Source organism: Rhododendron vialii, chromosome 12a, assembly GCF_030253575.1.
Source record: "Rhododendron vialii isolate Sample 1 chromosome 12a, ASM3025357v1".
Taxonomy (NCBI): Eukaryota; Viridiplantae; Streptophyta; class Magnoliopsida; order Ericales; family Ericaceae; genus Rhododendron; species Rhododendron vialii.
Window position 1 is genome coordinate 4511026 of NC_080568.1, and position 25513 is coordinate 4536538.

Here is a 25513-nt window from a genome sequence, read left to right on the forward strand (position 1 = left end):
GTTCTTCGTTCGGATCTGCAAAAAAAGACATACAGAGGGTCATTTTTTTTGCGTTGAGTTACGAACGAAAGGGGGAAGACGAAGAGAGAGAGAGAGAGAGAGAGAGAGAGAGAGATACCTGGAGTGATCCGTTGTTCTTCGTTCTTCGATCTCCGTTCTTCGTTTCTGAATCGCCTTTCTTTTCTCTCTCTTCGTTCAAACGAGTAGAATGAGGCGTACTGTGGAAGTTTGGGGGGTTATGACCCGTGTGTGGTTTCCGGATGACCCGCGTGTGGATATTACCCGACCCATTCCTCATTTTACCCGCGAGATGCCATTTTAAAATCAGGGCCGTTGGATCTCATCCAACGGCCAGAAGAGGACGTCCGCAAGTTATGATTTGTGAGGACGCCCTTATTAGAATTGTAGTGTGTGTGTGTGTGTGTGTGTGTGTCTATATATATATATATATATATATATATATATCCAATGAGGGATCCTGCACGGTAACACCGTGTAGGACTCCCCTTTTCCGATCGAATTGCGACGATCCGAGCCGCTCAAAGTGATCAAAACGTGATTTTAAGGGTACTCGCGAAAAATCAGCAAAAAAAATGATCGGAAAGAGCTTGATCCGAACAGTTTTTTATTGAACGGTTCAGTACAAAACTGCTTGAATCAAGCTCTTCCCGATCATTTTTTTTGCTAATTTCTCGCGGGTACCCTTAAAATCACGTTCAGCACACTTTGAGCAGCTCAGATCGTCGCAATTCGATCAGAAAAGGGGAGTTCCGCACCATAAGGCTGTAAGAGATCCCTCATTGGATCCGGACTATATATATATATATATATATATATATATATATATATATATATATATATATATATATATATATATATATATATATATATATATATAGAACACACACACACACACACACACAAATGGTATACACAAATGTTCAAGTCCACACCTCTTACGGTCCACACTTCTCATTTCCTGATCGATTTGCAATGATCCGAGCTGCGCAATATGTTCAGAACGTGATTTTAAGGGTACTTGCGAGAAATCAGCAAAAAAAATGATCGGAAAGGATTTCATCTAAATAGTTTTTTATTGAACCGTTCAATAAAAAACTGTTCGGATAAAGCCCTTTCCAATCATTTTTTTTTGCTGATTTCTCGCGGGTACCCTTAAAATCGCGTTGTGATCGCATTGAGTGGCTTGGATCATCGAAATTCGATCGAAAAATAAGAGGTCCGGACATATGCATGTATAATAAGGGGGCTCATTTTTTGAATCTTCCATACATCTATTCATAAATCTTAACCATTGAAACTTATCTCCAGAAATCCTACGACTGAGAAACCTTTCTTATTGCTTTGGAAGACATGATAACGAATCCTGTCTCTCTCTCTTTCCCTCTCTCCCTCTCATTGCTTTGGAAGACATGATAACGAATCCTCTCTCTCTCTACCTTGACCTAAAACCAGTTTTGCCGCCGCCGGGGGGAGGCGGTCACTCCCTCCTCCCCCGGGCCTCCTCTTCTTTTCTTCTCCTTTCCCTAACCGTTCCAGATTGGGTCGTCCCTCTGCTCTAATCTGCTGTTTCAGCTTCCGCTTTTACTCCCTTCTCTTCTCATCGGAGGTTTGCCAGTGGCTTAACGGCGTGGTCATATGATGAGGGAGGTGGTGAGGCTCATGAGGCCACCCACCGTGTTTGAGGTGTTTCTACTCTTGGGTAGTCACAGTTTGGGCTTAACGGCAAACGTGGCTTCACGACAAGTGTATGGATCTGGATCGTTGGCTTGTTGTGTGGGTTTACGGGTGGCACCAGCTGGCAGCGATTGGCACCACCATTGCCGTTTCCTCAGGTAGTTTGTGGGAGCCGAATTGACGGTGTCTCGGTGGTCACTGATGGGGTTTTGGCTGCGCTCGGAGCTCTTGGTGGCGTGGGCTGTTTGCTGGCATTTGGTGGATTCTCCAGTCCTGGTTGGGTTTTCTGGTGGGGTGTGGTGGCTCCTGGGAGGTTGGTTGGCGGTTGATGGTTGGTGTGGGGTACGGCGGCTCTGCTCTGTTTCGGTTAGGGTAAGGTTTTGGGTCCTCCTCTCCCGTTTCCTCTTTGTGGGCTTCTCGGAGGCTGTGTTTCCGGCGGACTCGGGTTGGTGCAGGTGGAGGAGGAGGTGTTTGCTAGCTCTAGGTGTTGGTTTATGGTGGCTAGGTGTTGTTGTTTTAGGTGGCGGAGGTTTTGAGATGGTGGTGGTGGCGAGGGTTGATCTCGACATCGTACTCCAATACACGAAAACATTCCAGCCTCTTACGGAGATTGGCAAAAAATTTTGAATCTCATCTTGCCTGCATTGACTACACACCTGCAATAGTTCTAAGTGAGATAAAGATGGTAAGCTAAGTAGTTTCTTCTACAGGTAATAGAACAGTTACGTAGATGAGATTTAAGCCAAATATGTACACAAACAAGTCAAATAAGGCACATGTAAGTGTACTCATGTCCAATACATCGAAGAAAGTGACTATTGCAATGAAAAATGAGAACTTTTTTTAGAACACTCTCAGGAGATACGTCTTGGAGGTGGTATACAACTCGGCTAGTCCCTGACCTAGGCCAATGTCCTGCTACATTAAACATGTATCAGAGGAAAGAAAAACACAAGATTGTGACAGGTATATATGAGGTGAAGGTCAGTCAATGTGAAATGTCACGCTGTGCCTTTAGGTATAGGAAATTTCTAGTTATTATATATACAACCTCATTCTTATTTGCAGTTATGCCAGTTCACTTGCTTGTGATTAATAATCCAATACTTTAGTACTTCAAAGTGAGCCTTTTAGTTTCAAATGCAGCCTAGAGAGTTTTTCTTTTTTGTTATTCGTCTGCTTATAATCCTCAAGGTTAAAGTTAGAGCCTTACAAATTAAGGGAAGTGTCATTGTTTTACATAATCCTACGAAAGAGCCATTTTGTTTCACTATGACTTACGATTGAAAGATACGCTATCTGGTATTAGGTGATTAAGAACTGGAAATCATCAAAATAGTAGAAGAAGTTATTTAGCAGATGATAGTGCAGAAGTTTGGGGTAAGTTATAAATTAACTGGTCTTGCTAAGGAAATTGCTAAGGTTTTTGGAGACACTTGGGAAGGAGCTGGGCTTTGGAGTTTTGATTCTTGCTACAGATTAGACAGAAGCAATAGTTAAAATACCAACGTTGACAGCAATAAAATGGAGCAAAACATGGCAGAATTCTATCCTTACCGAGCGTAACAAAACACTAAAAGAAAATGATGATATTAAAAAGGAAAGAACAGAGAAAGCCCAAGGAAAAATTAGGATGGAGAAAACCATGGAGAGCAAACGTACCAATTAATATCCTCTGATGTAGGAGCAATCAGGCATTGATTGGTACTAAAAACTTCAAAACCTTCATGTTTCTAATAATTCACAACTGGGAAAATCCACAAGTACGAAATAATTAATAAAGATCAAAGAAACATATCAGATGCAGAAATCCCTAACAATTCTCATCCGTTCATAAGATCAGAGTCAATGCAAATATGAATGTGTGAGTATTTTTATCTATAAGCCAGTGGGTGCAGAAACCCTCTATCAAGTAAATCCCTCAACTAACACAAAACAAGGCATAGTGAACAAGGGAATTCAGTGATCATATTAATAGTTGCTGAACACACAAACAAACAAGACTATATTTCTCCTTATTCCTCACTTTCTAATACTGCACTCACCAAACCAACCAACCAACCAGACCAGACAGCAAAATTCCTCAAAACCTGTCACAAAACAAACAAATGAAAAGGAATTAATACTACACGATTTCAGAATAAAGCCACAAAAGCGAACAAGAAACAGAAATCAAGAAGGGGAAAAATATCACCAACTAAAAATAGTAGCCCTGAATGAATCTACATGCAGATCGAACACAGAGACAGAACGCTTTGAATAAGAACTAAAAAAACACAAAACCGGCAGAATGAAGGCAGCAAATCAAAAGAGATACTCTATGATTTCCAAACAATGAAACCTATATGCACGAAATCATCAAAAAGATACATGTTATGGAGCGAGCAGAGCCATGGTAAAGTCACAAGAGCACACATGCAACACAAATGGAGAAGGGAAAAGAGATGAAAAACTAAATACTTGCACTGAATAAGTCTCCACACACAGATCGAACACAAAAACTCACAAATTAGGAAACCAAACGAACAAAGCGCTGTACAACGTACTAAACCAAGCAAAGCGGGAAAACTAACCATCACAAGCATTACCTTTAGAGCCAACGAAGGCAGGGGTTGGTGGCCCACGAAAATTGATTCTCGTAGGGCTCTGAGTCCGGGGATCAATCACATGGGCCTGCACTGGCGTATGGATTGAATCCAATGTCGACGGCGATCGCGAGATGACCACCACCACAGATCGCCACCGCCACCTTCCTGTCTATGATCCGCCCACTGCTCTCTGTCTCTCTCGGTGATTTCTCTTTGTTGGTGGTATGGTTGTGTGTACCGCCATCTCAACAGCGATCACAAGATGGTGGGGGCGATTACAGAGTGGTGCAGCTCGCCCAAAAATCAATCTCTCTCTCTCTCTCTCTCTCTCTCTCTCTCTCTCTCTCTCTCTCTCTCTCTCTCTCTCTCTCTCTCTCTCTCTCTCCAGAGGAGGATAAAGACTGATGGCCCAGATATTCTCTCCCCCTATCAAGCCACGTGCCCCACAATGTAGAATCTCTCTCTCTCTCCAGAGGAGGATAAAGACTGATGGCCCAGATATTCTCTCCCCCTATCAAGCCACGTGCCCCACAATGTAGAAGAACTAAAATGACCATTGTGGACAATCGGCCAAAGGCAGCACCCCACCAATCGAGGGGTAAAATCGTCCAAATTGGACAATTTTGGCTAGCAATTAATTGCCCAAAGTGATTCTTTTTTAGGAGTAGGAAATGAGTGCAAAAATATAATGTAATTCTGAACATGGAATTCTCATCATTTTCTTGGTGCAGCTAGCTGCCTAGTATGATGAAACTTGATAAAGTCAACATATTAGGCGAGATCTCACCTGGAGTTAATACTCGAAGAATTAAGGAAGAATCACGAGCTGAAGCTACAATCAACTCTTGAGGAGGGAATTTCATATAGAACCTTGCAGACTGACCAACAGAAACTGTGTCACAACTGATTCAAGGCATCCAGGCAGGAAATCACAGCACCAGACCCTATCTCAAACTCGAAATCTTCAGTGCAGTTCTTCCTCATATTCTCCTCCAGTAACTAAACATATGGAATAGACTATACATACCAACCACCCATTAGAAGGATAGACTCCAGAATCGGGACCTTTGATGTCTATAAAGCCCACTTTATCTCCCAGCATTCCGTTTAGCTGATTTATACAAGCTGAATCTAACACTCTGTCTTCCTCTTGAACCCCAATGCTATGCAAAAAAGTGTACACTGATACGGCCAGAGAAAACTCTTTAATGAAGGGTTGGGAATCAAATTGGATGTCAAGAACGTCTCCACAAGAGGTCAGCTCCTCTAAAGCCATATCTATTTTCTTAAAATACCTATTCAGCCATGAGAGAACTCTCAGAGAAGCATTCTGAAAGGCATCATTCTGCTTCTTAAAAGATTGTTTCGGTGAACACTTAATAATCAAATCTTGACACCTGGAAAATATTTTTACTTCACAACTCAAAGTCTCTCTGGATCCCGTGGGTACACAACCACTGATATCATTTGCACCTTCGTTTATTATTTGGTTACTTGACTCATTAACCTTCAGCTTCTTCTGCGATCCAGGAAACTCTGTCAACGATTCCAGGGTATTACTGATGATAGAGAAGACAGGTTCAGATAAACGGCAGTGACAGCAGAATGTACGTAGGAGTTCTCTTGGAAATGAACCCCTCCAATTGGTTCGCGAAGTGAATGCTGAAGGCAACTCTGCTGCAAGTACTGCATCTCTGGACAACTTGTAAAGTCCGCTGGGTGTTTTACTTGCTACAAGTATCCTGCAAAATGTTACGCGTAACCTTTAAACAAAGCAAATTTGAAGATATTTAGTGGCTCACAAGGTTCACGTGAAAGCATCATATGAGATGAGAGATTACAACCTTTCACCATCCAAGACACTGAAAACTGAATGAAAAAGCAGTCAAATTCACACAGCCAGCATGTTGCATATGACTATCAGACTATGGCACATGCCAATGGTGACCAGCATAAAGGGATGACAAATGACAATACAGAGCAAATTTCAGAGGAAAGTCAACCTTCTCGAAGTATCTGTATGAAAAATCTGATTAGCACTGGTCACTAGCTTTATTTTACTGTCTTTTTAACTGATAGAAACAGTTTTTGCCACTTTTCCCTCAAAGTTAAAGGGGTATCAGATAGTACAGAATGCACTAAAATTATGTGAGACTCAATGATAACCGTCAAACTGCAGCTATATTTTCTTATGAAAAGACCTCAAATGATTAGCTAGTGAATAATGGCTGTTATGCAGCTTAACCATAAATATGAGAAAAAGAAATAGCACGAAATAAGGTTACTCTAACCTGGATTATTTTCCCAACCTTTAGTGGACCATGAAGTTAATCTTCACTTTAAAAGCATAAGAATCTCAAACTAATTTTCATTAGTATGATCGATCATTAAGACATGACAAACTCACCCTCATTGCTTGGCCTTCAAAAAAGTCTCAAGTTCAAGTTTTTTGGTTATCAATCAACTTCAAAGAATCATAAAGGCAAGTGTGCTTTGGCTAAATAACTTACCCAAAGTGCATACTATTGGTGGTGAAGAAAAATGAGAACATAATACCCTTTACAAAGCCTAGTAGCCTACATCCCAATAGTTTATATTAACAAGACTAGAGACTAGAGAGGCAATGAAATGAAACTTCCAGGAGATGATTGTACAAATATGGCGTATGCAAAAATAAACATTCAGATAGCTTTAAACGAGCAACAATTGTTTTCTCATCCAAAACAAATGTAACTGAAACATACGAGTCAAGCATAGTTTTTGAGGCATAGAAGGTGCAAACGATTTTCAGAGCGCAAGCAGTTGAAGTGTGCATATGGGCAATGCATTACAAAAGAGTCAAGACAAGACCTGTAATATGTGCACAAGGACACATCCTCATAGAAGATGTCACTAGACTTCCATTTGTATCCAATAGAAGCCAAAATTGAATCACCATAAATAAGCTGGCCAGATAAGTAACTTCCTCTTTTATTTAAAGATCCTTTGGGATAAACAGCTTCTACTTAGCGTAGAAGTCCTGATGACAGATCCCCCAGGTATGAGTTGGAACTTGGGAACACAAAAGTACAATCTCATCTCTAATGAAGATTTGCCAATAGTCCTGTAAAAGAAATGTATAGTTCCTTCAAATAAATAGATATTCATAGCCGACACCTCATTAAGAGAAAGGCAAGGGGCTTAGGTATGGAAAATCCACTCAGCTTTTCGAGTCCCACCTACCATGACCCAGTGTAAATGGGCCCAACTTAAATTCACTTTTGAGATGTCAACCCGTGGCTTTGTGAGGGGAAAAAGACAAATCATATGATCTTTCAGATCATGCATAATGGAGAGCCTACAATATGAAGAGTGCCAAATAAACATGGCAGAGTGTTAATGCCATTACAAGCAGAGAATGCCTAAGATTTGTCATTATAATTTATACTAGTGAACTATAAGCACAATATTTCTTGAGCACATTATTCAGTACCTTTAGAACCTCATTTCTGACATACTGTAAAGTGTGAAATAGTAGAATAAATACATGTAAATACTTATACAGATACATATATGTAGCTAGAAATCAAACAACTTCAGTAACTTCATTTATGCTGAGTCCAAAGTGTTAGTCCTACTTCATGGTTACGTTATTATGGTGACTCGAACTGACCTCTCCACTGGGGGGTGTGGCTAAAGCTTTTGGGTCCCCAAATGACAAGTCTTTGCACAATTGTAACACTCTTGCCAATAAAGGATGATATTAAGGAGACTCTCAACAGCTGTGTGGCCAATCCTTTTTGAGTCACAGAGAGAATCCGAGCACTTTTCTACATTGTTTCAGGAAAGGAACAAAAGTTCTAACACCACTGTACTTGTCACAATCTATGCATGTGTTCTTTACTTGAAAATTTTGACGCGACAAGTAAAGGCAACCAGTATCATAAGCCAAACAAGGCCTTAAACCTAACTTGCTGAAAATTTCAATTGTTTTTGCTGGGACGAATGATCAACCCTCCGATTAATCCTGCCTAGCCGCCTAATTCTTTGATTAATCTGGCCTAGGTGCCTAATTCTCCAATTAATCCCGCCTAGCCCCTAATCCCACCCAACAACCTTGCCGATTAGTCACTGACTAATCCCGCCTAGCGGCCAACTAGGTGGCAGACCACCACGTAGTGCTTAGAGGCTGCCTAGGCTGATTTTAGAACACTGCACACTAGATGACCAAGCACATATTGAAGAAACCCCTTCCTTTTCCATAAAACTTCGACATCGACCCAAAAATGAGCCGCACAAGCTCGAAATGGAAAGCAATACCAAAACTGATATTCCAAAACATCACACTGTTGCAGTCCAAGCGGGACGGCTGCCGTCTCAATCGGAGAGGGCTTCTGTACCCTGCACTGAAGAATCAAAGAACCCATGACATGCATCTTCACACAATTAGGCCAACTCCAATTGGATTTATCTTCGCAGTTAAGGTAGCCTTCAAGAAATAATAATCGGGGAACAATGCATCCGGGAGACTCATTCATCAAACATATAGCAGCAGCAAGAGCCAGAGAACACTGCCAAACAAGCTTTGCAACAACGATTAGAATGTTTGCGCCACTAAATCAACAGAACAAACCAAAAATATTGCTTATGGTTTCTTTCTTTTGGTGAGATTACGTGGTCCCTACACTATTTCGACCAATAAGAGAATGGGTAAAGTTCACCCTTTTCAAGGGGGGAGAACAGAATCGTACCCATGTGTAATCCAAAGGGAAGGTCTATTAACACCACCATTCTTACAACCATTCGTACAACGCGCTTATGTGGCATTAATTAATTCGAGAATTGGTTCAAAGAAAAGAATTACAAAGCATTTACTTCCCCGTATCCAAAAGGTCTACATATAACTAACTTAGCACCCTTAGCTGGCAAGGGGGCAGAGCGGGAAAAGAAGATGTTCAATTCATACCTGATATAAACTTCAACTTCACCCCATCTTCAAGAATCAAGAACAAGTCTCTAGCCTTTGCCCCTCTCTTCTGCTTCGCTCTCTACAAAACTAAACCCAAAAAAAAACCCCTAAATCATTCTCTCCTCTCTCACATCACCAATGGCTCTCTACCCACCTTCAATCCATCCTAAAGCCTTTCTTAAAGCCCTCTCTAGGCTAATCGAGGATGAAACCATCATTCGAGCCAATGACACCTATCTAGGAACCATGGGGTCCGATACCGACTTATTCTTCCAAGACATAACGTTGCGTTTTCCCAATCATGTTTGCCTCCGGGCGGCCAACCTACTGCAACGTTCGCCCAACCGGGGGATAAGGTTCTCGGCCTTGTTGTACGTGCGGCGAATCGCGACTCCGGGACGGTGGTTCCTCCTGAATCGCCTCAAAACGACAACTCTGCTACACTTGAAACAGATACTCCTATTTTCACTTACTAACGAAACGGACGTTGAGATGAAAGGAATCCTCGTGAAAACCGCAATCGAAGTAGCACGGCCCGATCTCCCTTCAAAACTTTGGGCCCTGTTGGGCCAGGCCCAAGATAATACAGATTGGTCTGTTTCTGGTGATGATGAACCGGTTGGTGATGGGCCGTCTGAACCGGTTGCTGAAGGGTTGTCTGAATCGGTTGCTGAAAGGTTGTCTGAATCGGTTGCTGAAAGGTTGGTCTCCGTCTCCGACCAGTTGGCCAATGTAGCCCTGATTGCGCTGGCGAACCAACTCGTACGAAATGTGAGTGAAGTAATCTTGTTCCTACTCATTTCAAAAAATCTTGTTCCTATTTTGCCTTGCAAAAAAAAAAAAAAAATCTTTCACTTGTTTGGTTGCTAGGATAGGGAGAGAGAAAATTACCTAATGGGAAAAACCCAAAAAATCAAGAACCAATTCGATTCGCGGAGCCGGCCGACCAAGAAGGCAAGAACAGATCCATACGTTTTGTAGGCCCACACCTAACCTAAACCCTAACCCTAGGAACCCAATGAAACTTAAAACCCTAAACCAAAGTGCATAAACCATGAAACCCTACAATCACTCCCCGATGAAGGTACCTAAACCCTAAGAAAGCATCTTGAAACACTATAAAAATAGTGTCTAAACCCCCAGTATTAAATAAAGGGAACCGAAATAAACCTCACCAAAATTGCGCAAGGTATATATAGAATTGTGAATGAGTTTTACTACACTACACTCACTTGAAATGAATGATGAATTCATGGCTCTAATTGGTGAAGTCCTATAAGACCAAATTTTTATTGTGGGTTTATATTGCAGTACTATGTGTGTGAATTCCCTCACCCGCCAAGTGTGGTTTGTTTCTGGATTATAGAAGTAGCTGTCAGTCTTGAATCTCATTGTCATCATATCATATGGTTATTTTCTCTCAGAAAAAAGTATTCTGGTGACGTTCTGCATAAATAAAGTATGCTTCTTAGTAGTCACGGTTCAATCTTCTTTTGACTTGATTTTGGTCTTCCCCGCACAGTGGGATATTGAAACAGCTGCAGAGAGAATCGATGCGCTCAAAATTTGTTATGATGTCGCAATGCGATGCCAAGTTGAAGACTTCAGGCAATCCTACAGGCTGGCTTCCTAGTTTGGCATATAACTGCCTACTCACTCTTAGTTTTTCCTTACTTAGTTTTTTTTCACAGATATTATGAAAGATTGCTACCCTACTTTATCAGGGGTTGCAATGACATACACCCATCCATTAGAATGATAGCTGTACGTGGGATTAGTATTTGTGGACAGTTTGGCGGGTCTCTTTCTAAACCTATCATCAAAGGTACCTTAATTATCAACCGTGTACTCCTTTGGTCCCCATATATGTTGTTTCTAATTTATCCTTTTTACTCTGTTTTCAAGAGGCTCGTACTTGTCTAGAAGATCTAGCACTAGATCCAGTGGATTATAAAGTTGCTGTTTGTGTACATAAAGAAATATGCCATCTGCTTGAGGTATTTATTTTGTTCTGAACTGTCAACTTCCGTCAATAGTTTTATATCTTTTTTGTTTCCCTTTGTCGAGACGAATGATGTGATGTTAAAATTATGAGGAAAAGCTAGAAGAAAGGAAACGAAAAGTTAAATAATATCGGCTGTCTTTCACCAAAAGTAATTTAGAGCAAACACAACCTAATGATATGCCTCAAGTAAGAAACTTTTTTGTTGTTGTGAATTACTACAGCTGGGATCCACCGCACTCGGGTTGAAGACAAAGGAAGGAGTTGTGCTTGCTGTCGAGAAGCGTATTGCTTCACCACTCTTGGTATGTCTTCTTTTCTTTTGTATTTCTCCATCAATTCTATTTTTGTGGTCTCTTGAACATGTTTTTTTTATCATTTCTGTCGAATTGAAATGTTGGTTTGTCTTTTCTGTATGTAGTTGAAGTGATTGTGCTTGTTATTCATAGAACGTAATTAAAAAAAAGGTAACGTAGTTTTATTTACTATTTCACTGACACCTACTTAGAGCGGCGACAAGCACTGCCTGCTAAATATTTGCTGCATAACTGGGAGGATATGATAGGTGATAATTCGGTGCACGTGGCGTGCGTAATCCAAGGAAGTGAGTTTCCTACGAGTCTGCCAGTAAATGCATTTTGTTCTCGTTTGTTTTGATTGGTTCATCAGCAATAGAGAAAAGAACACGACATATGTCAATTATCTTCAGTTCATGATCTCTTGCTGAAGGACCTGCATTTTTCTTAACGTTTGTTTACTGTAGTCGCATGTGGAGATATGGAGTTGGGGTCATTGCCGATGTTTAGCTAATCCAGATCGACTGGCTTTTGTCTTCCTTTTCAAGTATAGTTGTTTGATATGGAATCCACAGTATTCAAACTCCATATGATTTATCCTTTCATGCAGGAGCCCAGTAGTGTGAAGAAAATTATGCAAATTGATGATCATATTGGATGTGCAATGAGCGGGTTGATTGCTGATGCTCATAAACTTGTCAAACATGCACGAGTGAAAACTAAGGTAATATTAGGACCATTATTATTTCTTTTACTATTTCAATGGTGTGGGATTAATCCGTTAGCTATCTTTTTACGTTGTCTGTAACAGAACCATAGGTTTTCATATGGTAAGCCAATGACTGTTGAGTCTACAACACAAGCTCTGGCCCTGCGATTTGGTGAAGGGGATGAAGAGTCTATGGTTAGCTGCCTATCTTTACAATACTGATTGTTGCTTCTTCTTTTTTCCTTGTTCTATTCTGGTTTCTTGTGCAGTGATCCGTTCCAAATTTCTTTATTGTCTGCTATCACAAATCAAGTTCCATTATTTATGATATGGATGCACTATCGTCTTACTTTGTCCCTACGTTTCTTGATTCCGATAGTTTTTTATTTTCAAACTGCACTGGTTTGTCATTGATCTTTGAGTTTCCTTTATATGGGGCTGCTAACGAGCTCATTCAAGCGTGCCTGTTTATGCTTGGATCAAAATATCAGTCAACCTCATTGTAGTGTTATATGTGTGAAAAGTTTGGATTGTTTTCAAATATGCACCTTATTGAATCTAGAAGGCTATATTTCATGTTTGCCTTGCTTGAACCCTTGGGGAACCAGGAGGGTGGTCTTAATCCATGGTTACTTTATTTCGCCAATTTGCTTTGACTTGTATTCTTTCATTTGTTCCATGTGTTTTTTTTTTTGTTAGGATTCCGTTAATTTGTTCCATGTGTTTTTTGTTAGGCTTTTATTGGTTTTTGGTCAGAACATAACCATTGTGTTAATGGACTTCTTCTTCTTCTCTCTTTTTTTTTTGGTTATTACAGTTTCTGCTTCTTCAGTTCCCTTGTGTTTTTAAATGGGAAATGTTTCATTTCTTTTTTTTTTCTAATGATTTATATCGATCTTGTTGCAGTCACGACCATTTGGAGTGTCTCTTCTCGTTGCTGGCCATGATGAGTATGGTCCTAGCTTGTAAGTGCTGTCTCAAATTTTTTTGTTGTCTAGGTAATGTAGAGTAAGAACCAAACTTTCTGATTCTATTGGGAAGCTGGACTGGCAGCTTGTTATTAAATCCATCGTGGTTTGGTCTCTTGTAGGCTAGGTTGCATAGCAAGGGTTGGGTTGGGCCTGAGTGAATTAAAGGCGCACACTATGTAAATAGTGTGGGTTGTCATGTGTAGTATACAAAACGAGCTAATATAACTGTCATCAATTTTTTAAATAGTTGTACACTTGTAATCTTCAACCATGACTATAGATATGCTAAACAATCTACCTGCTTACAGTCTATGGTTTAATGACTTTCCTGTTTCAAATGTCAATCATCGCATCAGCTTTCCGTTCTCTATTGTTTGTGCACACTTTTCATCACGTTGGCCAGTGCTATGCCTGTGTTGTTACCCCAACGTTAATTTAGAAACTTCCATTCGGCATGATTGAGTTTCTGTTGCTTTCCAAAGCTTCTCTTTTATTTGCTTTTACAAATGAAATTCCAAATTGTGACAGCAATTTTTATCCTTGCTCCCCTCTTGGGTCATTATTTTGTTTACAGATACTATACAGATCCATCAGGCACTTTCTGGCAATGCAATGCAAAAGCTATTGGATCAGGTTCTGAACGTGCTGACAGTTATCTGCAGGAGCAGTATAACAAGGTAGATATTGTGCCATTAATCCTTCTGCAGAAGGCAGGGTTTGGAGCATGAAATTTTGTACTTGCCTTCTTAGATTTCTGTCATGCTATTCATGCTAGTAGCAAATATTTCTTGTTTTGTATAGGTGACTCGGTGTTTTCATTTATGACTACAATATGTTTTCAGGACATTACACTTAAAGAAGCAGAAACAATAACTCTTTCCATCCTGAAACAAGTTATTGAAGAGAAGGTAAGCTACTCTTATTCTTGGTTGCATTCCGATTTCGGTGCTGTAATTTTCATTCAGGTTGTTCCTTAATGTTCAATGCCTACATAACAGATCTTGAATTGTACTCTTAACCTAGCAGTGTTACTCTGATCTCAGGTTACCCCAAATAATGTCGACATTGCAAAGGTTGCTCCGATTTATCATCTGTACACCCCATCTGAGGTTGAGGCTGTCATAAGTCGCTCATGAGAGGAAAAAATCCCATCAAGACCTTCCAGACATTAGTTGGCCTTTTATCGGTGCTACTTATACATGAATTTGAGACAACACTGCTGAGCTTATGATTTTAGTTTCTCCAGTCATCGGATTTGAGCAGATAACTGTTTTTAGATTGTTACTCAAACTATGTACTCTGATCGATGTGAAACATTTTTTCTCAGGATAATAAACTCCACGGGCTGTGTTGGATTTTGTAAGACTGTCTGTATGTCGTCCTTAATCCCTAGGGATTTGTGCTTTATATTGTGAGCAGTGCAACTAGCCATTCGAAACATACTTTTGTTCTTTTTGCAATTGCATGACATGTACCTTAACACTCGAATGCTAGGGCCTAGATGCAACCAGAATGGGTATAAAAGTTTTTTTTTTTTTTTTCTCCATTGCAAACTCTAACAAGGGTGCCTGTTTTCGGATTGAATTCGGTCAATTGACATGCCTACATGGACGATTGTAGAGATCACTTTGTACTCCCGCTTTTCGATTTGGGAAAATGAAGTAGCTCGTCCAAAATATTTACCGCAAGTACTAAACCTTAACAACTCAAGGAAAAATTGAAGCTGATGCAACTTTTGAAGTACTCCTTATAGTACTACAATAGAATTCCCCATTTAAACTATTTAACATGGGCAGCCCAATCCTCGCAGTGGCGATGCCACAGTTTAAGTAGCGGGGTCGGGCGACCCCATGGCGGAAAAAAAAAAAACTAAGATTACTATATTGATTTTTTTTCAAATTAATAAATGACCCCATTGTAATTTGATGATGACGCTATACTAGATTATTTTTTCACTTGAAATCCACCCTCCCCTCCGTAAAGTTAAGAGTTAAAACACCACCGCATTACAATTTGATAACCACAACACATTAGATTATTTTTCCACTTGAAACTCACCTCTCTCTCTCTCTCTCTCTCTCTCTCTGGAGAAATTATTTTGTGGTCTTAGGGCATCGCCATGTGGTGTCCCAATATTGCTAAACACTACACATTTCCGTGAAGTCCACCGCTAAATATATGAACCCCACGAAAATGTATGATGTTGATCTGTGTTGAGACGCCAATTGGCAAAACCACTTTGAATGCAATGGAAGAAGCTCTTGAATTCTTTCCTTCTGTGAACTGCAAAGAAGTTTATTACTAGTACATACTTGATATCTTTTATTTCTTAGATGAAATGCTTGTAGATGAAATATTTGTTGAGCTTTTGATGTGTTTTTTGTCGAACTAGATTGATTGTTTTTTTTTTTATATAATTAGTAAGAGAATTTATGCTTATGAATGATCCCATATTTCTAAAATCCTGAAATCCCCATTACTCGTAATTGACTATAAAATCCTGCATGATGACATAAGCAAATCCAAATACACAGGGGGGTACATGACACTTTCGACAGCTCGAGGAAAGCTCGAGGAAAGTAGTCCTGACGTTGATCCAGCCCCAACCCATTATGGATTCTGGCTAGGAATTGTGATTGCTTCGATCCATTATTTCCCTACACAATTCCAACTGGAACTTAGATAACCTCCAACTTGTATTTGGCATTTTAACCACCATCACGCGGTGGACGGTTTTATTTGCAGATTACTGATTTCTTCGCATTGTTATTTGCAGGTCGTTCGGTTGGGTACGTAAGATTAGAGCTGGGCAACAGACACGAGACACGATAACACGACACGAACCGAACACGAAGTTAACGGATTAGGGTTGAACATTTTTTACACGAAACACGAAAATGACACGACTCGAGAACACGAATTCTAAATGGGTCGGGTTCGGATTGAACACGCGAGACACGAAATTGACACGACCAACACGGTTACGAATCTGTGTCACCCATTTTCACGAACATATATACATAATATATGATATATCTGCAATTCTATATAAAGTTAGGCAACAGACACGATAACACGACACGAACCGGACACGAAGTTAACGGGTTAGGGTTGAACATTTCTGACACGAAACACGAAAATGACACGACTCGAGAAACACGAATTCTAAATGGGTTGGGTGATTTGTGACACGAACCCGACTGACACGACACGAACACGACCCGACCTGTTACCCAGGTCTACGTAAGATGATGTTTGGCTTGCTTATAGTTATGGAGTTTAAAATGGTTACTGTGAATATGCGATAACCTACTAGCTGAAGTAGAAGGATATTTCTTCTTCCTTCATTTGGTTACAGTTTCTCACCGGATTTCAATTTAAAAAAGAAATATGCTTGCATGTTTCTCACCAAATTTCAATGAAAAAAGAAGTATGCTTGCATGTCAGAAAATTACAGAATTATTCAACGACCACGGGGTTTTGTGGAGTTTAACTGACTGTGATCCCTACTTGGAAGCAAAAACTCACATTTCTGTGGAGCAACATTTACAATCTATCAACAAAAGTCTCTCTCTCTTTTGACGGTTCTAACATGTGAAACAAGAAACTGCTGAAATGGAAAAACACCTGCTGCAAAAATTTCTAGAAATTCTCTTCCATCATTCAACCCTAACGTGAAGTATGAAAACAGAATAAAACATAGCCAAAAAAAAAACATTGTTCCGCTGCCCTATCCCCCAGATAGGATGGAGACCACACTTTATCACGGTTAACTGAATCCCTCACCGCCCCCTTGAGTCCTTTCTGGTGTGGTAGGAGTGAAAAACCAACCATAAAATCGCAGCTTTCGAGCTTTTATCCATTGCTATCTGCAATTGAAAACTTCGAAACAAAAATTGCACCTCGTCTTGCATCATAGGGTGGTAGACAACTGCTCGGTACGCTGGAGTTTTTGTGGTGAGAAACTGATTCATCGAAGCTGCAGTATACTCAGACAGATGACCAACTCAAAAGAAATGATGTCTAAACAGATAATTAAGGGAAGTACTTCAGATCATTTCCATGCTTTTCGTCCGCGGAACTGTTTGCCAGCACGCTGCTGTTTTTTCTTTTTCACTTCTCGCGATCTTGCAACCTTAGCTCTCTTTGCAGCAAGAGGCATAGCCTTCTTGTGCTCCTTCTGCCGATTGCTTGAACCACCAGTCTGGCCACAATAAAACCATCTTAGTGCATATCACATGCAAAGGGAAAGCATTATGGTGAGGTCATTTGCGACATCTAAGTGAAGCCTAAATTGTTTTAATGAACTTCTAAAGAAATCAGCCACGGGAATGTTGGATTTCTTCTAGACTAAAAACAGAAAAGACAAAACTCATAAGCCGCATTTGGATGTCTGACAGGATATCAATTGGTATACAGAAAGGGAAGGCTCTGCAATCATATCCTCCAGATATTAGCTTTTCCAAATCATATATGCATGTTGCATTATACAGATTAATAATACGCAGTACCGCAGTAGTGTTTGAAACAGAATCTCTTAAATCTTTTGCAGATTCAAGGATGACATCATAATATGCAAAAGATTTAAGGATGACATCATAATACTTCAAATAACTTACAAGAATCAATGTAAACAAATGAAAATAGGGGAAATTTAAAACCTCAGAAGAGTGAAACAAAAAGAATGAAGAACAAAAGAAAGGACATTGAGCTTCAAGAAAGGGGGCAGGCAATGCAGACAACAAATTTGATCCTCTCCCCAATCTTCCCGTGTCCGTGCACTGTCCCCTTAAAAATATTAATTAAATTTATTGGACACGCCACATGGCGTGTCCCATACGTATTTTGCCGTGCCCCCGTGTCAACACGGGGACACGCCTGCCTCTAGAATTGTTGGTGCTTCATAGGTTTCAGTTGTGGCGGGACAAAATATGGATTACGGACACATGCATGTCTTGAGTCTCTCGACCACCTTTTCCCACCAAACATGCAGCCTTCAGCATCTGATTAACTTAATCAGATTTTTTACAAATAGAAAAAGCAATAACACGTACAATCACACAGACAGCATAAAGCCTAGCAATACTCTATGACAACAGTTAAAGATTTAGTATGTGATGCCGAGCAAAAAAAAAATAGATTTAGTATGTGATGCATTTCTAGAGACCTACATCGACAAATATAGGCAAATATGAAGTTAGACAAGCCATGGAGACTCAAGGAGAAGAATTACAAGGAAAGCTTTTTAAAAATTCACAAGCTAAAAAAATTTACCATCTGAATTTCGCAAATCTGAATATAAAGTATGTTAAAAAAGATGGTGCACCTTTTTCTGTTTGATAGCTGCTCGAGCCTGGTACTTCCCTCTCTCCTCCCTTCCTGCTCTTACTAATGCAAGCTTTTCCTCTTTGCTCATCTTCTTCTTTACGAACGCCTTATTTGCATGGAGAAGTACGTCAGGAAAACATTTGCCAGGAGAAGAAATGAGAAGTAAAGGAATTTAAAGAGATCTCCTCACTATTTTGGAAATACTACTGCAAACCGATTTACATAAACGATAAAGCGACTAAGGAATATGTAACTCACTTCAAGTATGGAAGGATCCACTCTCTTGGCACTTAGCTGGTCGGAACTCGGAACCTTAAAAGCTGTTGACTTGGCATCTATGCCCTTCTTTAACAATCCGTGCTGAGTCAAAGCAATCCTCGCTTCCTTCTTTGCCTAATCATAAAAATTGATGAGTTGAAAAGAAAACAAGCATACAATACAAGTGTACCGATTTATGGGAACAAACAAGATGACATTAATGCTTTCCACTTCACAAAATTTCAATAGTTTTTCATTACTTTCCTCAGGAAGCCAGGATCATCCTAAGTGTGCCACATTTTCAACTTCGTTCAGCAATGAAAGACCAATATACCTTTAATTCTTTGATGCGCTGGAAGTCTTCATTTGAAAGGATATCATCTATTGTGCCTGCCAGTTCATGTTCTTTTTTTCCTGCTGCTAATCTCTTCAAAGCCCGAAGGCTTGTATCAGCAGCATTCAACTGTTGATCCATATCAGAATACTTCCTCTTTTGCGCTTTATATTTTTTTTCCCCAGACTCATTATCACTAAGTTTGTGCAAACCTTTGGATCCTTCATGCTCATCCTCCTCGTCCATCTCATCATCATCATCACTATCACTATCACCATCAACATCCTCCTCGTCACTCATATCACTGTCATTCTTAATACTAATGTTGTCATCATCACCACCATCTTCATCTTCAGATACGTCATCATTTTCATCTTCTGTTTCTATGTCGAGTGCATCGTTGACCACATCATCATCTTCATCAGTTCCACCACCCACATCCTCTTTGACAGCACTCAGCTCTTTATCATCCTCTGAAGAACTACCCAATCCATGCTCATTGGAGTCCTCACCATCGTCACTACCACCAGCTTCATCATCATTGTCATCATCCTCACCGTCATGTTCTAACAATTCAAGGCCAGGAACATTGCTGGCAACATTTGTTTCCCCAAATGCTTTTGGCTTTGCCTTTGGGTCAGTAGGACGGCCACGATCCTTTTTGATGAGAAGTGATGGGCAAACCTACAATGAAGCTAAATCAGCTGTCCTGAAGTATACACCTGCAACCCTTCACCTCACACACACACACGCACGCAAATGGAGCAAGGCAAATTACAAGTCATTAATACCTCTCTGAATAAAGTAACAAGTGAACGAGCAGCTGATGCAACTGCCTTCTCATGTGACTTCTTATATAAGACAAGATCTTGCAGTAAATCTTCTGTCATCAACTAATTACCAAGAGACCAAAAAAGAAGAAATGAATCAATGACGGGCAAAAGACATGAGATCAAATTTTAGTCTTAAAAGTCCAAGAAATCACACTTTAGAACATAAAGGTACTCTTATAATTTTATTACTGGATGCGAGTAATACCAAAGGCATTCGTAGACATATCTCCCTCACCACGTTTAGTCCAACAGCGATGGCCTGACAAAACCAGTGTAGAAGCTAAATTCACTGCGCAGGACAGAAAAGTAATGACTACAAAGTAATAAAGTGATACCTCTGTTCGCGAACGATCATGAACAAATTGATTAACTACTTGCTTAAATAATGGTTCAACTGCATCTGGTGGCACCTATTCAAAACAAGATTCCATCTTTGAGCAATAATGGGACTAGGGAAGGTCAACAACAAAACACAAAAATGGAATGAGAATAATAATTGAAACTTCATAGTTGGTAAGTACAACTGTCATACATCAAAATTTAAAAAGAGAGAGAGAGAAGTAACGATAGAGTATAATGTACCATATCATGGCAGGCCTGAACAGCTGCAGCAAGTAAACTAGTGACATCACGTTGATGGGGCTGCAAGTGCCAATCTTTTCACTAGTTAGGAAAGAAAATGAAAGTCCAAAGCGTAGGTGGAATGTCTTTTTTTTTTTTTTTTTGACAAGTAAAACGTAGGTGGAATGTGATTGCGCACCTGAACATATTTCTGAAGGAAGGGATAGAAATTCAGTAAAATCAAGCGGTGAAGCCCCACAGTTCGAGCAATTACTTTCAACATCATCATCTTAACCTGCAGCGACGAGCAAAAAAAAAAAACACTTGAACAGTATTTATTTGAAAGCTGTGAACTTGAAGTTCGTCACAGATGCACACAAACTGGAACAGAACATACACAGAAATTTCCTACAGCGGCAATCGATAAATGAAAACCAAAGTTCCTTCATCAACAATAAGAATTCAGTTGATTCAACCAAGTAAATTCCCCTTACAAGTCGGTCTTCTTTCAATCTCGATTAACTTATGTTTCAGCTTTTTTATGTAAATACTGAGAGTACTGCCATACTAAGCGATTGCTCCTCTTTTTTCCATCCACATCTATTCCACCAACTCCTACCCCAAGATCCCAATTCATAATGAAATGCCAACAGGAAGTAAATACACCAGACCTAACTAGCATAAACCCAAATAAAAATTAAACCAGAAAAAAGAAGGAACAAGGAAATAATCAGCAGCATTTCACCAGTAGCAGCAAAAAATTGGGACTAGTAAATGAAAATGTTCTTTGATATACCAATTCAAACAAAGACGAAAAACACAATCTAAGAGTTAAACCACTAACTACCTCGAACCGTTCATTGCACGTCTGAAGGCGAGAAAACAGCTTCTCAGCAAATCCCTAAATGAAGAGAGTTAATTCAGCAATAGCTTTTTGGCTCCCAGAATTATACTAACAATTAACAAATTAAAAGATGAGAACTAGCAAACCTGTGCATCTTTCAGATGGTTAAGTGGTGAATAGTAGTTTGGATTACTCTTTTCGGATGACACGCGTTGCTGCTTTTTCAAGCTACGAATGGCACGCTGCAATTTTGCTTTCTTTTTCTTTTTACTTGAAGTTGTACCTTTATGGTGTGCCTAAAAATTCAAACAAAAAAGAAACATAGCATCACAAATCAACTATCTGTGCATTCGCATTTGTTGAGAAACCTAAAATAGAGGTTCTCAATAGAACTGACACTGCATAAGCTATTCTTGCTTATTTTTAGGATAAACCTAGACCACGCCACCAATAGTTTTTTCTGGCAACCTGGGGTTACAACAACTAAGTGCCAAAACGAAGATCAGAAAAAGCCGGCCAAATTCTGATGACAAAAAAATCAAAATTATTATGCAACATAAGTTATCGGGTTGGAAAGGGAATAGAAATTAAGTAATCAAGTCAGTTAATACTAAATACAACATAGTACAGGAAAGTCAGCTCTTCCAAATGTTCATTTACAACCTCATACAGAAAGCATCACATTACAAACAACAAACCTTATAGATAGACTCTCTATTAAGAAGAACATGTGGCTGTTGAGTAGCCAAATCATCTTCACTACTTGAACCATCGCTATCTTCATCATCTTCTACAATATTTTCATAATCAAGAAGAAATGATAGCGCTGCAATCATAATCCTGGGAAATGAGAATATAAGCATGAAAATTAGTTTCCTTCCATCGAATGAAGGGAACAGCATGTAAAGCATCCACCAGGAAAAGAAATGCATACCTTGATGATGGATGAAAGCATGCTGTACATATCGCATTTGCTGTTCTATCATCAAACCACACCTTCCTTCTATGAAGATCACACAGAGTAATAAGTGATTGTTTCGCTTTTGCTTCATCTTCTTGCTATCACAACATTGAGAATTACACACTAAATAGCACGCAACAAATAAATCAAACTGCAATGTCATGAAGCGAGGAACATTACCAACCTGTAACATTACAAACAAGATATTCTGAAGAGCCCGATTGTTAGCGTCATTCTTATGCTTCTGATTCATGCGCCTAATACTATGAATAACATGGGAGAACGCCAGTTTTCTCAATACTCTGTCACCTAATGTCTGAAGCTCCATGAACAGCGCAAGGGTCTCCCCAATATCAACTATCTAGCAAACAAAACATTTCCGTTAAACTCGTATAAAAAGCATAAACACCAACCTCCTAATATTAACTCACAAAAACATTGACAGTTCGATATCATGTTTTCATCATTGTCCATTTTTCCCCTTGTTCGTTTCTTCAAGAGAACTCCCCCCATTTGGGCTAAGCCAAATCAAGTCATGTTCTTTATTTTTCCAGTGCCCCCAACAAATGAAACGATATTTCAAAAACTTTATGAGCAACCAAACATAGCATTGACAAAGTTGCCAGTGAAAAGCAGCTCCAACACATGCTGGAACAGAGATCTCAACCAATTAAACCAAACACTTCAATTAAGCTAATAATTCAAAAGACCCCTCACCTCAGTCAATCAGAACTGCTGAAACACATACCAACTCAAGTTTCACCCGATTAAACCAAAAGTGTTCAAAGCTTGCGCCACATCGCACCAGAGCGACGAGGACAGCGTGAAATCATATCAGCTAATATTTCAATATAAATATATAATGAAGATCAATACCACTGAATTTATACTCCCGAATTCTCAGTTTTCACCTCATTAAACACAAACCGAACTCGAGTTTCCACCCAATTAAACCACCAAACAGTTCAACTAGAACATAACAACAAACTAAAATCTTTCAAAAAGACTATTAATTGATGGATACCCGAATAGATTTTTCACCCAATTAAAACCAAACGGCTAAAAACACCTACGAATATATCTACAGGCTGAAATCTTTCGAAAAGAGTCCATCGATACCAGAAATCGAATTTTCACCCGATCAAACCCAAACACAGCTCAAAACACCTACAAATGTAACAACAAACTAAATTCATTCGAAATGGCTATTAGTTTATTGATACCAGAATCGAGTTTACACCCAGCTAAACCCAAACAGCTCAAAACATCTAAGCATATAACAAGAAGCTGAAATCTTTCGAGAAGACTATTAGTTGACCCAAAGAGCTCATAACATCTACGAATATAACAAGCAGCTAAAATGAATAGAGAACACTGTTACTCAATAGATGCCGCACTTCAATTTCCACCCAATTAAACCAAACAGCTCAAAACATCAACGCACACAACAAAACACAATCTTTCTAAAAGGCCAGTATTTTATTAATTCAGAAATCAATTAATAACCCGGAATACCACAAAACGCCATACACCCCACGTAGTAGGCCAAGTGGTCTTGGCATGAGAATTAGGGGTTTGCTCCCTCCTAAGCTCTAAGGTTCAATTTTCCTTGCCAACGGCTTTGGAATGGGCTGTAGGGATTAGTTCGAGGTGCGCGCAAGCTAGTTTAGATCGATCTTTAACTGGATGATTACGTCATCATTCTAACCATTCTAACGTCAAAACAGTTGACACTCACCCAATTAAACCTAAATAGCTCAAAACATATACGTATATAACAAGAGGCTATAATTTCAAAAAAGACGACTACTTTTCCTCTATACCTTCCGATTGATAAGAAGAATCAGAGCCTGCGCCACGTGGCACCGCAACCCCGACGGCAGCGTCCGTGCCGCCGACCGGAGGAAATCCGCCAGCTGAGTGGGGAAACCGGCCAATTGTTTGGGGTAAAACGGGGTGACGTGTGCCAGGAACGTGACGCGGTCGCCGAGGTCCTTGGCGACGGCGGGGTCGGCGGCGATGCCGCTGATGGAGGTGAAGTTCAACGCCGCCTGCTGCTGAAAGAGATCGAGGGATGAGTTGAATTGGTTGTAGATGAGGGAGAGCTCGGATTCGTAGCCTTCCGGGTCGGATTTCATCTTGGATTGGAGGGACGGGAGGCTCAGCTTCTCGGCGGAGAGTGAGGAGGAGGATGAGAGCGAGGAGGCGGCGCGGCGAGGTGTCGAAGGCATGGTTGATTCTCTCTCTCTCTGCTTTTCTGTCTAGGGTTTTGGAGAGTGGAGATGAATCAGAAACCCCGGAAAAACCCTACATGGAGGACCTGGGGTTGTATGTTTGGATTTTCTCGTCATTATGGATGAATGGTAGGGGTATTTTGGTCTAATGGACAACTCCTAAGTAGTTGTCACTTGTCAGAGCTGATAAATGAACCGATGTTAATTGTTTAAGTTTGATTTGATAATTTAACGAGCTTTAAAAATATATTTGAATTTGGCTTGTGTATATGACAAATCGATTTCAAACGAGCATTAATCGAATTGATGTCGAGTGGCTTGAATTTTCAGTTAAACACAATAATTTGACACAAATAATTTGTTCGGGCTCGGTTCAAAGGATTAATGAGCTTAAACTCGAAAATTTTGGTTCGTTTATCAGTAATAGTTTGATTCGTTTATCACCCCTGTTAGTAAAGCCCTGCTAGTAAAATATAAAATAGTGTAACTACCGTAACAGGATTAAAAATGTGCGGCTATGCAAGCCTAATCTTCTTCCTCTCTGGGTATGCAATCGTGATACATCACATAACTCAAAGTTGAATTCTTCAGTGCCATTTCCTAAAAAACTGGAACTGGAAAGCCTCCTCACTCCTAGTATTACCATACGTGATGCTCATAATCTAGTTAGGGCAACCCGCAATTACTCTCTTCGTCCCACAAAGTTGGTCCGTTACAAAACTACGCGCAATTTTCAAATTTAAAAATAATCTATTTACTTGAATAATTTTTCGATTTTTTTTTTGCATCATTCAAATGATCTCATCGAAATCTATCAAATAAGATTCATATTGCACAAAAATTTGTTTCAATTAGTACATTATTTTTATAAGCTTAAAAAATGCACTCAATTTCGTAGGGAACCAACTTTCTAAGACGGAGGGAATATACAAAACTGGGTTTACTTGCATA

The 25513-nt window shown here is 39.8% G+C and overlaps 3 protein-coding genes across 3 annotated transcripts; 1 reads left to right on the top strand and 2 right to left on the bottom strand.

The window, feature by feature from the left end:
* Positions 1 to 1528: 1528 nt before the first annotated feature.
* On the bottom strand, positions 1529 to 9065 carry LOC131309345 (uncharacterized). Its single transcript, XM_058336006.1, has 9 exons — positions 8959 to 9065; positions 8610 to 8876; positions 7936 to 8005; positions 7719 to 7779; positions 7134 to 7284; positions 5311 to 6025; positions 5071 to 5237; positions 3358 to 3785; positions 1529 to 2351 (listed from the first exon to the last, which is right to left on the bottom strand). The coding sequence occupies exons 1-7, from the start codon at positions 9063 to 9065 to the stop codon at positions 5181 to 5183; spliced, it is 1428 nt and encodes a 475-aa protein (XP_058191989.1). The 3' UTR covers positions 1529 to 2351; positions 3358 to 3785; positions 5071 to 5180.
* Positions 8864 to 14649, top strand: LOC131311382 (proteasome subunit alpha type-5-like). The gene is made up of 12 exons (XM_058338819.1): positions 8864 to 9897; positions 9933 to 10002; positions 10754 to 10839; positions 10923 to 11056; positions 11137 to 11228; positions 11458 to 11538; positions 12140 to 12253; positions 12341 to 12433; positions 13145 to 13203; positions 13784 to 13886; positions 14052 to 14117; positions 14253 to 14649. The coding sequence occupies exons 1-12, from the start codon at positions 9839 to 9841 to the stop codon at positions 14343 to 14345; spliced, it is 1050 nt and encodes a 349-aa protein (XP_058194802.1). The 5' UTR covers positions 8864 to 9838; the 3' UTR covers positions 14346 to 14649.
* Positions 14650 to 16716: 2067 nt separating this feature from the next.
* Positions 16717 to 24666, bottom strand: LOC131309331 (uncharacterized). Its single transcript, XM_058335984.1, has 15 exons — positions 24152 to 24666; positions 22513 to 22689; positions 22302 to 22426; positions 22066 to 22207; positions 21514 to 21663; positions 21371 to 21424; positions 20723 to 20818; positions 20545 to 20604; positions 20298 to 20372; positions 20168 to 20221; positions 19921 to 20022; positions 19130 to 19813; positions 18796 to 18930; positions 18536 to 18643; positions 16717 to 17413 (listed from the first exon to the last, which is right to left on the bottom strand). The coding sequence occupies exons 1-15, from the start codon at positions 24557 to 24559 to the stop codon at positions 17264 to 17266; spliced, it is 2520 nt and encodes an 839-aa protein (XP_058191967.1). The 5' UTR covers positions 24560 to 24666; the 3' UTR covers positions 16717 to 17263.
* Positions 24667 to 25513: the final 847 nt, after the last annotated feature.